The following is a 12,542-nucleotide window of genomic DNA, read 5'->3' as shown; positions in this document are numbered from 1 at the left end:
AATGCTTGGGTGACAAGAGATGTTTTCTCACGCTTGGCCGAGATAGAACAATTTGCTTCGTTCTGCTTGCCGAATGTACCTGATTCTACACATGTCGATTGAAATGAGGTTTAAAAAAACAGTTGTTTCGTTTTTATCTAAAATTACGCCTGAAGACAAAATTATATTTTAGTGTGTCCGTAGCATAAATTGGGTTTGTCCGCAGCAATTTCTTAAATTAATTGCTTTGCTGAAATCTACAGCTCGTGTATTTAAAGCATGTACTAATGCACATCCGCACTTTCAACGCATTTCTTGAGAGGGGTAAGCGCAGTACGCAACTCATTCGCCAACACATGTAGTGCACCAATATAGGGCGAGTTTAGTGCCACGAGGGTGATCACAAGCGGCGCATAATTCACGTGAATAAGCACAACGTCGTCGAAGAAAGCAGTCACAGTCTGCACCGCACCAAACTTGAGCTTACCGACCTACAAGAGCATATTTCATGATTCTAAACTCGTATCCGCTTTCAAACAATTTATCCTCGAAAGACTGACCTGCTCTGCTGCTCCTGCAAAAACTGCGGGCAAAACCGTCTCTGCGTACTCATACGACACTTCTGCCTTCTCCTCCGTAGTCACTGTGGTGACAGCGAAATATACATTAAGGAACGTAACAGAAATTAATTTTCCCAAGGCACCTTTAAGCAGGGGGACGCCTTCCGATGTACACACCAGGATGGCCTCCAGCGCGTCGTATCTATTAAAAAAAAGTTAGGTCAGAGTCGACGAATTAGAGCCACGCACGGATTAAGCACCTGAGTAATACACCGCTGAGCTTTTCATGTAATATTGGACTCTTCAATTCAATCAAGTAAAACATATTAGCGCTTGGACGCAGCAGCACACAGGCATGGTACCATCTCGGTGGTGGTCGTCTCCATCCTATCGATGTTATCTACGAAACATGAAGTACTTGCATTTCAAACATAAATTTTATTTTACAAAATTATTTGATCAACAAAGCAATTTCAAACGGAACTTTTCAATAGTAATGACCAATCAGCACCGCTGCAAATACTTAAACTTTAAATAACGAGAAAAGGTATATCGTTTTTTTTATCCAACCATCTCCGACGCTGTCGACTGGTTGGGGGGGGGCAGTTTAACTAATGAAGCATTTTGAAAAACGCTTCACCCCCCACCATGGCCGAAATTAGCATCTACCCACGTGCCGAGCTTGACGGTCACAATGGCAAAGCCGTTACCGCCATTGCGACAACCCGCGAGAACCCGAATCTTCTTCTCACTGCTTCGCGCGACAAGTCGCTGCTCGTGTGGCAGCTCTCGAACGACGGCGAAGAGTACGGGTTTGCGCGCCGTCGTCTCCAGGGACACGCCCATTACGTCGAGGACGTTGTGATCTCATCCGATGGCCAATTTGCGCTTTCGGGTTCATGGGATGGCACGTTGCGTTTATGGGACCTTAACACGGGCATTACCACGCGCCGATTTGTGGGCCACTCGAAAGATGTTCTATCCGTAGCGTTTAGCGCTGACAATCGCCAAATAGTGTCAAGCTCGCGCGACAAGACTGTCAAGCTTTGGAATACACTCGGCGAGTGTAAATACACAATCACTGAAGATGGCCACACGGAGTGGGTCTCGTGTGTACGATTTTCGCCCTCGACTGCGAATCCTTTGATTGTTTCGTGTGGCTGGGACAAGGTCGTGAAGATTTGGAATCTCAGCAATTGCAAGCTTCGTACAAACCTGTTTGGGCATGAAGGATATTTGAACACGGTTACCGTATCGCCTGATGGATCGATCTGTGCGTCGGGTGGCAAGGATGGCACGGCCAATCTGTGGGACTTGAATGAAGGCAAGCGTCTGTATTCTTTGGTGGCCGGTGACGTCATTCACGCGTTGATTTTCTCTCCTAATCGCTATTGGCTCTGTGCTGCGACCACGTCGGGAATTAAGATCTGGGACCTTGAAACCAAGAATGTGGTGCATGACTTGCAGCCAGACCTTGAAGAACCCAAGGGCAAGTACGCCCAGCCACCGCACTGCATCTCGTTAGCCTGGAGTGCTGATGGATCGGTGCTCTTTTCAGGCTATACGGATGGTATTGTCCGTGTGTGGGCCGTGGGGAACTAAGCGTAGCTGTTGAGTCTTAGGTGGTGGAATTCGGTCTTGTAATGACTTGTTTTGTTTCACATAAAAAGCATCATCAAGTTTTTTTTCCAAAATAGCTGTTTCGTGAAATTACGACGTCATTGTTTTTAATCATTAAATATCTTGCCGAATTGGAATTAGAAGAGGTCAAATCTAAGTATTAGTCATTCCACGTGTTAGATACGTATCTATTTTGTGGACATATTTATTATGCTGCTTTGTTTCATACACCAGATTATGGGAGAGGGGTCGAACAAAGCGTGTATTAAATTAGCTACATCCCTTTGTAAGAGCAATTTATTCAGCTACACTTATTCAGCCAACTTGCCAATACGGACAAAAGACAAAGACGCAGTCTCCGGTCGTTCTTGACAGTGCATGACTGAGCAATCCAAAGCAATTGATTTATTTAAGTTTCTTCTTAATGCGCAACTGGTTGCTGTGCCCGCATTTCTTCTTGCGGCAATTGGTCGCACGAGGCGGAAGCCGCGCATAGCAAATGCGGCAAATCTGTCTCTCGCAATTAGTTTTTTTTGCAAGAGCAGCAAGCGTGGGTTCAATGGCACCACCACGTAGGCGCAGCACCAGATGCAGAGTCGACTCTAGAATCCAAACAACATTAATAAATTCAATTCAAACGTAGATTGTGAAAGCGCACCTTTTTGAATGTTGTAGTCCGACAGCGTCCGTCCATCCTCGAGCTGCTTGCCAGCAAAGATCAAGCGCTGCTGGTCAGGTGGGATGCCTTCCTTGTCCTGGATTTTTTGCTTGACATTGTCAATGGTGTCGGATGGCTCCACATCCAGCGTAATGGTCTTGCCCGTCAAAGTCTTTACGAAAATCTGCATGATTGCCTGTAGAACGCCAATAGATTAGCCCCTTGTGCATTGCTACGTGCCTTTGTCCGTTCTTAAGTCTATTTGAGATGCCTGTACTGCCCCGCACTTAACTAAGAGAAATGAGTGGAGCATTATATGGCTACACTCAACATCTCTTGGCTACGCGCCGGGAGCATTATGGGCGTGTAGACGAACGAACAAAACGGCAGAGAACTTCGATGCCAACGCACCTTTCCTCTCGCAAAATGAATGCTCACTAGACCAATAAAGCTCTTTTATACAAAAGCCCTGTCAAGCACCTGCACCAATTAAAAGCTGATGAAATATGACCGGTTAGGGCTAGAGCTATTTTATTGTCTTAGTCAAAATTTTACACTAAAATGATAATTATAACCCTATTTGTGTGTAAATTTACATGAGCTTGTCTGTCCAATATTTTCTAGACTGGCCATGATCGCGAATAATGCGTTTTACAGATTACTAGCCACACTTTTGTGTGACCCACATAAGCTTAAGAATTATCTCCTCCACTTTGCGCGCTGATGAGCGCGTGTCATCCGCGCAATTGAGATTTTCTATCATCTACCATGATCGCACTTTCTGACACTGAAATGTAGTCAGCAGGACGTACGACTTTCGTATTTGTCAACTTCGTTAGTAATACCGCCGTCCCGAAAGGTGGTTAAATGTAGCAGGAAGCTTTAAGGCTAGATATATTCCAGTTCGATCCGACTCGATTTGCGGCAACAGTTGCCGTTGATAGCACCGAGTTGTTAAATTAGGTCGACGCGTCAATATCGCACCTCATCGATGCACCTTTCAATCCATCATAACTGAGTTAAACGGCTATAAAAAAACGCCTCAAGTGCGATAAATCTACATCCTCTACTTAATGGTAAATCCTCTATTCAAAAGCAAAGCCTCATCATATTTGCCAACACTAGCCGAGATGCTAGAAGGTGTGCAATGGATACGAGATAATCCCGTGATTGCTGCGGGTGTCGTGGTGGGAATTACTAGCTATTCCGTGATCAAGTTTTGTGAGAGGTACGCGGATCATGGCGCCGAAGAAGACGATTTAATAAAAAAAGACAAAGCATCGCGGCACGTTGAAGTGCTGGAGGATTTTGCGAATCAGGAGGAGCCAAAATGCCACACTGTTGACAGCTCTGCCAGCACAGAATCGTCTCTAGCAAGCTTAGGCGGGCTTCGCCCGCTTGCCAGCTTTTATCTAGACAAGATCGATTATGAGGTTGGTTTTTCGCAGTCGAAAGCAACGCAACTGTAATTCTAATATTTGTTATAATTGAGAATTTTTAGGAGTTGCATGCGGAAGAAGATGCTGTTGAGTCAGTCTGGTCTTGTTTGCACGAAGGCAAATGTCCACCCGGAGAACATTGCAGTGATCTTGCATGGGGCTGGTTTGTACCTGATCCCAATAGCACTACATTTTCAAATGATCAATCGTCTGAGTCCATTTGTGTATAAGAATAAGCAAGCTTACTGCTGATTTATTACGCTCAAGATACTACTTGAAGCCTCAGTGTTATATTTGCACAGGGCAGGCTATTGCGAGCTCTTGTATGAAAGCCATTCTGCATAAAGTTGAGCCAGCATTCAATTTTTTAGCGGAATTAAAATCTGTTCGAATGGCCTTGCTTGACACCTCATCATGTCACATATGCAAGGAAGCAGGTCACAAAGGATAAAAAACGAGTGAATTACATATTTCCATTCATTACGAATGTTTCAAATAACCCAAGGTTTTATGCTCGTATGCAACGCAGTGGCTTTTACTTTCTACAGGTTGAGGATCGCATAATGGCGTTAGTCTTTTAAAACTTTTCATTACGTCGAGAAATGTTCGTGACGTTACAAATATATAATCGATGCAGCTTGCAAGTTTTGCGAGCAGGGCATCTAACCGAGTTACTTCAAGATTTTGGATGCAATTTAAGTGGACGACGCAAAAAAAGGATTGAATAGCGTTGTGACAAAAAAATATAAAATTTTGAGATGGGAAGACCCCGTGTGAACAAATGACCGGCTACCAGCCTTTGCGCTGTCTCGAATAGGATGTACACGTTCGACGTATCATTCTTTGACCAATGTCACCCATCTTTGTGCTACTCCAATACATCGCAGCATTCATAAGAATGAATTGTGCTGGAACGACATATGCGACGATTGGATTCCAGTGGAAGTTTGATGTGGTTGCAGAATGGATCGGTCGTTTGAGGAGACATATGATCTTCTGTATGTTAACCTTTACATGAAGTGACGACTACACGATGTAGACAGAAAGTTTGGATAGGATTCCTTAATAACAATATGCGAAGCGGAAGTGTTTTGAAATAAAGCAATTCATAGTTATCCTTCGGAAGGTGGCCATTATGCGATAACACAAGTCAAAATTAAAAGCCTAGGTTTAGACTGTATTTCGTTTCCAAACATTTCTTAAGAAAGAAGAATTTAATATATTCTCAAAAGTGATAGAAGTCTTACTGTTTAGCTCAAAAGATAATTATAGCTGTGATAACCGGAGGCGTTACTCGCCTTAATCGTTTACCAATAGATGTAGGCTCATGTAGCGTGAAGCCACAATCCCCTGTGGAATCGAAGTTGGAATTATAGAAAATTAACAGAAATAATGAATAGTCTCATATTTGTTTCAATTTACTTATATTATGTTCCCTAAGTATATTACTTGATAACAAGAAACGATTGAGCCAAAACAGAGGCATTTTGTCTGTGGCAATAATCAAATCGCAATCTTATTGTAAGTAATCTATGTCCAGTGCCACATAGGTTTTACTCAATGCACGGCTGGAATTATCAATTCGTTGGTGTCGGGCTCTTGCTCCTAAGCTTGGACTCATGACTTACTACCGGATCGGGCAAAGACTTACGAGAACACGAGCAGTGGTCAGGGCAATGGCACGCTCGTCTGCGGGCAAGTGGAATTCGGCCACCTTAGAGAAACTTGTGCAAAACAGCAAGAGCCGCTTTGGCAGTGCCGTACGTTTCGTTGCTCCTGGGCTGCAATGTAGCGGATGACCACAAAGAATTGCTGATCGTAATTTGTTTGGCGAATCAGGTCACTCGACCGCTGGGCGCCGCGATTGCAACATTCTTGGACTCGGGCGTCGCGTTTAACGTATCGTCCGAGTTCCTTTATTTTGACGGTGAAGACGACGACGGAACGTAAGCTACTTTATATCATTCTAGTCTTATAGAGTGGAGCATTTCCGTGCGCCACGTGGCGCTCGGAGACTTAAGTTTCACATTGCACTAGTTAAAAAATGGAAAGAAAGCGTCGCGTGGGTGCACGAATGACTCTGCTTCTTCGTACTCTGGACTGTTGCCATCGATCTGACGACTGAGCAGTTAATATATCCTGTGCACTTAGATAACACGATTTATCGAGCGAGAAATTGACAAAAGGACGCAGCGTAACAGGTTTAGAATGAATGAAAGAGCCCTTTTGTGGGGTTTAATACAAAACAAGTTGGTTTTCTCTTAATTTGTATTGCCCTAATTTATCATAACGACAGCCGACTGCATTCATTGATTTAATGGAAGTCTCGACGGAATTGCGAGTGAGCGAGAACTTCCCGAGTGTGCCCAACTCGTGCGAGAAAGTAGCGACATCGTTCTTTGCGTGTTTTTATGGGCATGGCAAGCAGCCCAAGGGCACGCCAGATGCGGATGTGGGTAACGTGGCGCTCGAGAAATGCAAGGACGTGCTGCTGGCTTACAACACCTGTGTAGACGCCGAAGTTGCCAAGAATCCGAAAGAGCTTTTTCGTGTGCCAGAATCCTACCGCTCGCGCGGTTAGAGAACAGAGATTGGCGCTAAGCCATCGGCGAATGAATACGTTTTGCGACACGAATGGTTTTTAAAAGACCATCGCAAATGCACATTTTAAGAGACAAATTACGCATCTATGCACTCCACACCAAGCACACATCAAACACGAGAATCACTTATCCGTCATTAATTATGCGATTGTGTCGCGGGTTTTCTGGGTTTTTAACTTCGACAGCTTACTGCGTGTCCTTTTCCCACTCAAGGTTAGCAATTTCATCGTCAATTTCCTCCTCAACCTCCGGATACATCGCCGTCATTTCGTCCATTGTCGTGTCCAGCGTCGTCCGAGTCTCTTCCATGAGACCAATGAGTTCTTTCAGTTCCTCAATACGAGCCTTCGAGTCCGCCACCTTCTCGTTCAGCTGGGAAAACTAGATGCAACAATCATATACACTTTAGTCTGTAGCCATAACATAAAGTTCTATAGCAGCTTAAACGTAGCGTACGAGTTTGTCGACAACTTCCTGCTCGTTCAAGCGTAGCTCTTCCGGAAGCTCATCTGATTTAGCCGAAATGTCCAACTCTTCGGGAGTAATAACTGGAAAAGAAATGCTTTTGTAATTGGCTTCCATCGCATCCACTAGCTCCTTGTTCTTGATGACTGAGCGATAGTAGTCAAAGTCGATCGGCTCGGGTTCTTTCACGTACATGCGGGCCTCGGCCGCCATTTGGCCGTGGGCGTCACGCAAGCTGTCCAAAGCAGCGCGGGCACGCGGATCCGTCAATTTTTTCGAAATGGCTTCCCACTCAAATGCGCGCGTCTGCAGCGCGCGGCACATGACCTGCTTACGGAACTGGAGCATTGTGGAAAAAGGTAGTTCAAGTGACTTCGCTAATATAAAGTTTACCCCCCTGATGAGTAAGAGGTGGCGAGCGAGCTACCTCTGAAAACGGATTAGAATATATAAAAAAAACACGACCAAGGACAATATATAATATTCTTATAGTTACACGTTCGATCGTTCAAGTGCAAAATGAATGGGTTTCCCATGGAGACTGGCTGGCAGAAGATGAAGCGTCGTTGTCAAGAGGAACCACTGGTGCCGATCGGATGTTTGGCTACGGCAGGCGTTCTAATGGGTGGTCTAGCGTCTTTCCGCCGCGCTGCTGACGCCGCCACTCAACAAAAATTTATGCGTCTGCGCGTGCTGGCGCAAGGTGCTACTGTTCTCGCAATGGCCCTCGGTGGATTTATTGCTTTAAAACCAAGCGAAAAAAATGGAGGCACGAGGCATTAATGGCCTTCAAGAAAAACTCGATAGTTTCAAGCTGTCGCAATCAGCCGGAAAAATTTGGCCCTATTCAGTTTATATTTGTTTACGCTAATACAAACATAAAAAAGATAAGAAATACCAATAAAATAGCCGAGATCTTGAGCGCCAACAATCTATTGTTTGACAAGTTGGAAAAGTACTTAAGCAGCTCGTGCTCGCCACTGCTAACATTCCCCAACGACTCCTCGACGTTATCATCAATTCTGACAATTTACCACATCAATTTATAAAATTATTATATATACATAAAAAGGCAGCACATACCTCCTCACAAGGTCTCCTTGTTCGTGAATTAAATTTGACAGTCTGCCAAAGAGCTGTCCAATATCGACAATGTGGCTTTCAATTTGAGACACGGCCTCGGCTCGCGAGGCTGTGTAGTTCTGTTGTTCCGCGACCATTTGTTCCTGGGTCCTGGTTGTAATGAGCGGTTGAATTTCGATTCGTTCCGTACTTAAAGATTGATTTTTTCCTGGACGAGGGAGCGAGGTGGACAGATTGACGTCGTCCAGGCTTCCATTCTGGCTGTGATTGCTTCGTGGAGGCTTAAAAACCAAAGGCTTCCCCAATGCACTGGACGCAGTTTTGCCATATCTAGCGCGTCGACTTTGTTGAAGCTTCATATTTTCCTGTCGCACCTCTAAAATATTTTTGAAACCTTGCGTTGTGGCCATGAGATTTGACTTCATTAACGACACAATCACGCTCGAGTGCCTTGCCGCTTGTTTTGACGGCCCCAACTGCCGCTTGCTATTAATGTATTCCTGCATATTATCGAGCTGCATATTTATGTTGGTAATGTCTTTCTTTACAAGCGCTGCTAACTCGTTAATAGCGTCCGTCGGGTCGTTAAACATGTTGTTCTGACGCACCACTGTAGGTATTCGTCTCGCGTTAACATATGTAAAAAGATTATAAACGGATTGATCTGATCACGTACGTTGCGTAAGCTGCTGCAATCGCTTAGAGGCTTGATAAACTTCCTTTGAAATATCGGAAGCTGCGGCATTAAATTGGGCGTTCTCGTAAAGAGGCGTATGCTCGGATTTCTATGCGTAGTAGGGTGATAATTGTAAGTTTCTGACGCTAAGAGCAAGCAACAAGAGGGAGGAAATTGCATGTGCGTGATTATTGATGTACCTGTAACGACGCACGGCCATTTGTGGCCGCATAATGTTGGCATCGTAGCGTGAAGTCGGCCGTACGGTTCATCGCTATAATTCCTCAGTTTTGTGGTGTACTCCACACACATTAACTGCAATTTTACACTCGAACAAATTAACAAGAAAAGAAGTCGGTTTCTTTCCAAGCTTTACTACTAGCCTTCACTTTTTCATGATTGATTCCTTTCTACTTGAGGATTTAATATAAATAGGAATTGCTTTTTAAAACACATTTGAATTTTAAGCATGTCCGTCACATAAATATTATTTCCAACAAGAAGAATTTTAACGAGCACTACGACTTGTACTGCTTCAGTACAAGTCCACTTCGCACTGCTTCAGTTGCGAGTGGTGCCTTACGTTATTTCACGTACACTAGTACGTGCAGAGGAAACTAGCTTAAATTAAAAAAATTAAGTGTCTCTCTTTTTATCTTGTAAATGCTAACTTAATTATAATCTAGTACTAAACATGTAATTCAATTATTATCTTTATCTTATCTGTAACTCTCTTTGATTACCTCTACAGCTGATTAGTCTGCGGAATAAAATGATATAATGGTCTATACCTATTTATGGATAAGAATTCTGAACATTACTATTTAAAGTGATATTCTCCAAATATTATCTACCTTTTAAATAATATATTAATTAACAACCTTTGAGTGTTAATTTCATGTAACGATACACCCCGTTACATCACCCCTCCCTTAAACGACAATTACTCTGACTGTCGATGGAGTGGTCACTATATTACCACTTAATTAAAAAAAATGATGTTAATTGGTCAAAACCATCATTATAAATTCCATCGCATGAAGAACAAATTCATGCGGGGTGTTGATAGTGCTGCGCCTTCGGCTGCGGTTCGGCAGCCGCGGGTGACGCACTGTTATCTGTTGCGGCAGACGGAACGTCTGCCGTAGTATCTTCTTCTCGCACAACACTAGATGTTGCGAGTGCACGTGGTGATTTGCCACGTGAATACGACCACTCTTTGGAGGTCGACTACAAATGCGAGTCGGACGAAATGGCCGACTCGGGGAAAATAGAACAATCGCCTGATAGACGTCAGGCGGCTGACTATGAGCCTTTGAATTCGAGGGCTCATTCTGATAGACGATAGTCTATTTGGTTCCGACGATGAGGATGATCCCTCATCGCCCGTTCCGTCTCCCGTACGGTTACCTGCACCTGTTTCTGTGCAAGGTGATGACGATGGCGTAAGCCATCGTTCTCAAAGTTCTTGTGGTACCCCTGCTTCAGTGGGTACCACTCAGGGGAGTGAAGACAATAAAATAGTTCATCTCGCCCCTGAGAAGAGGCCGTGCTTTTTGCCCGAACGGCTAATCAATAGCTTGTCTGGATAGACTACTCCTCACAATAAATATTCCTTTTTATTGCGACAAAGCTACATGGCCTTGATCCCAGCGCGAAGAACTTTTGCGCTGAGGAAGATTTTTATCTCGAAGCTTTTTAAAGCATTAATGGTTCAGTGGCAACAATAAGCGAGATAAAGTCCCCGTTAACATACCTCGCAAGCACGAATGTACTTGCGCACGAACTGATACTGGCGGGGCCAGTAAAAGTCGCGACTTACTGTGAGGCAAGTCTTCTCACGTCCACAATGCTCACATGTTGGTGCACCGTGACACTCATACATGATGCGCAAGCGCAAATCATTGTGAGTTGGGACGACGACACGTGGAGTGTCGCTTGCAACGGCTGTGTAATACAATAAGCCGTTGTGTGTTGTGTATCGATCGGATGACAATCGATATAAAGCCGGTATATTTCTATAAGATTTATCATCCTTCTTCGCGTAGTATAATTTATCCGTCGAATATAAACCAGGACGACTTAATGTTGTCGCTGATGCGTTATCATGCCGACCCGATTTCGAGTCAGCAGTGCACTCCAACAGTAAAAATAATCCCACTATTGCAACACTCACTACGACGTAAAACTCGTCGCGCTCCGCGCCGCCTGTATCGTATTGCATTAACGCGCAGCCGATTGCGATATCGCTGGCGTCACAGACCACATGAAATGGTCCGTCCTGATCTGCAATCACCAAGATGGGCGATTGCATCAAGCTTTGCTTGATACCTTCAAACGAACGCTGACAATCAGCGTTCCGTAACCATTTTACGTCATTTTTTTTCTAAGAGACGAGAGAGATGAACTGTCATTTCTGTATAATTGCGAGAGTACTTGTGCAAGTACGCCGCTAAACCAAGGAACTTTCTAAGTCCCTTTTTATCGACTGAAACTGGCCAGTCGGTGATTGCCTTGATCTTTTCGGGATCAGGGCGCACGCCGTGTTTACCGACGATGCACCCAAGAAGTGGTATTTCGCTTGCAGCGAATATACACTTCTTGAGATTTTCATACAACTTATGTTTTCGCATAAGTGTAAGAACCTGACGAACGTGAGTTTTATGAACTTCCACGTCTGTCTTACCGTCCATGGCCCGGCTATGGACGAATACATTGTCAAAATAACTCGATGCGAATTCTCGCACCGGTCTCAACATATTTGTTACGCATCTGTTGAATGTTGCAGGGGCGTTACTAAGCCCCTGATGCATCACTCGCCATTCCCAGAGCATCCCACTGGAAGTGCTCACTGCTGTGTACCGGATGTCCCGTTCACGCATAAGGATCTGATAGAACCCATCCATCAGATCCATAGAGGAAAAGATCGTACTCTTAGACATACCATCTATGCTTACGTCTTTTCTAGGTTTCGGCGTTTGAGCCGGTACTGTTGCAGCATTCAGTTTGTTGAATACGTGCACTATCCGCCACCCTCCTGTGGCCTTTCGCACACAGAAGGTCGGAGAGCTATGTGGGGAGGTTGACTCCCTTACATGGCCCGCTTTAATCGATCGGTAAAGAATTTATCGATCGCAAGTACTTGTCCACGGGGCAGTGGTCATTGCTTCATGACACAGTACTTCGAGCCCGGTTTGAGCTCGATCTCATGTCGAGTGCCTTTATCTTTAGGCAACTCGCATGGCACTGCTTCAGGGAATACGTCCCTGAATTTTATTAAATCCTCGTATAGAGGTTTTGTCTTGAGTGACTCCCAGGATTGAGTAGTATATCTTTCAATCCGAGTCTTCACATCGAGGCCACTTTCGTCCATCGATGAGCTGCTGAGAACCCGTTCGTTCTCTGCAAAAATAACCGCTGACCGAATGTCGGTTACGTATTCGTCCTCTGTGACGAGTA

The 12,542-nt window shown here is 44.5% G+C and overlaps 7 protein-coding genes across 7 annotated transcripts; 3 read left to right on the top strand and 4 right to left on the bottom strand.

Moving 5' to 3' along the window:
- Positions 1–104: 104 nt before the first annotated feature.
- Positions 105–925, bottom strand: CCR75_008673 (uncharacterized protein; the record flags this gene model as incomplete). The annotated part of the gene is made up of 4 exons (XM_067966723.1): positions 105–470; positions 540–741; positions 800–840; positions 902–925. The coding sequence occupies 4 exons, from the start codon at positions 923–925 to the stop codon at positions 264–266; spliced, it is 474 nt and encodes a 157-aa protein (XP_067819790.1). The 3' UTR covers positions 105–263.
- Positions 926–1,187: 262 nt separating this feature from the next.
- On the top strand, positions 1,188–2,141 carry CCR75_008672 (uncharacterized protein; the record flags this gene model as incomplete). The annotated part of the gene is made up of 1 exon (XM_067966722.1): positions 1,188–2,141. One exon carries the CDS (start codon positions 1,188–1,190, stop codon positions 2,139–2,141), a length of 954 nt encoding a protein of 317 aa, XP_067819789.1.
- A 253-nt stretch (positions 2,142–2,394) lies between these two features.
- CCR75_008671 (uncharacterized protein) lies at positions 2,395–3,169 on the bottom strand. The gene is made up of 2 exons (XM_067966721.1): positions 2,818–3,169; positions 2,395–2,761 (listed from the first exon to the last, which is right to left on the bottom strand). Exons 1-2 carry the CDS (start codon positions 3,005–3,007, stop codon positions 2,565–2,567), a joined length of 387 nt encoding a protein of 128 aa, XP_067819788.1. The 5' UTR covers positions 3,008–3,169; the 3' UTR covers positions 2,395–2,564.
- Positions 3,170–3,890: 721 nt separating this feature from the next.
- On the top strand, positions 3,891–6,837 carry CCR75_008670 (uncharacterized protein; the record flags this gene model as incomplete). The annotated part of the gene is made up of 5 exons (XM_067966720.1): positions 3,891–4,250; positions 4,319–4,480; positions 5,867–6,016; positions 6,096–6,183; positions 6,581–6,837. The coding sequence occupies 5 exons, from the start codon at positions 3,891–3,893 to the stop codon at positions 6,835–6,837; spliced, it is 1,017 nt and encodes a 338-aa protein (XP_067819787.1).
- A 208-nt stretch (positions 6,838–7,045) lies between these two features.
- On the bottom strand, positions 7,046–7,672 carry CCR75_008669 (uncharacterized protein; the record flags this gene model as incomplete). Its single annotated transcript, XM_067966719.1, has 2 exons — positions 7,046–7,240; positions 7,316–7,672. The coding sequence occupies 2 exons, from the start codon at positions 7,670–7,672 to the stop codon at positions 7,046–7,048; spliced, it is 552 nt and encodes a 183-aa protein (XP_067819680.1).
- A 171-nt stretch (positions 7,673–7,843) lies between these two features.
- CCR75_008668 (uncharacterized protein) lies at positions 7,844–8,107 on the top strand (the record flags this gene model as incomplete). The annotated part of the gene is made up of 1 exon (XM_067966718.1): positions 7,844–8,107. One exon carries the CDS (start codon positions 7,844–7,846, stop codon positions 8,105–8,107), a length of 264 nt encoding a protein of 87 aa, XP_067819681.1.
- A 79-nt stretch (positions 8,108–8,186) lies between these two features.
- On the bottom strand, positions 8,187–9,359 carry CCR75_008667 (uncharacterized protein; the record flags this gene model as incomplete). Its single annotated transcript, XM_067966717.1, has 4 exons — positions 9,284–9,359; positions 9,084–9,192; positions 8,408–9,017; positions 8,187–8,346 (listed from the first exon to the last, which is right to left on the bottom strand). The coding sequence occupies exons 1-4, from the start codon at positions 9,353–9,355 to the stop codon at positions 8,187–8,189; spliced, it is 951 nt and encodes a 316-aa protein (XP_067819679.1). The 5' UTR covers positions 9,356–9,359.
- Between the last annotated feature and the right edge of the window lie 3,183 nt (positions 9,360–12,542).

Source organism: Bremia lactucae, linkage group LG18 (assembly GCF_004359215.1).
Source record: "Bremia lactucae strain SF5 linkage group LG18, whole genome shotgun sequence".
Taxonomy (NCBI): Eukaryota; Oomycota; class Peronosporomycetes; order Peronosporales; family Peronosporaceae; genus Bremia; species Bremia lactucae.
This window is presented reverse-complemented; position numbering and strand designations above follow the sequence as displayed.

Coding starts and splice junctions, on each gene's coding strand:
- CCR75_008671 (XM_067966721.1), bottom strand. CDS start 3,007: ATGCAGATTTTCGTAAAGACTTTGACGGGCAAGACCATTACGCTGGAT. Junction 2,762..2,817: donor GGACTACAACATTCAAAAAG/GTGCGCTTTCAC, acceptor TTTGGATTCTAG/AGTCGACTCTGCATCTGGTG.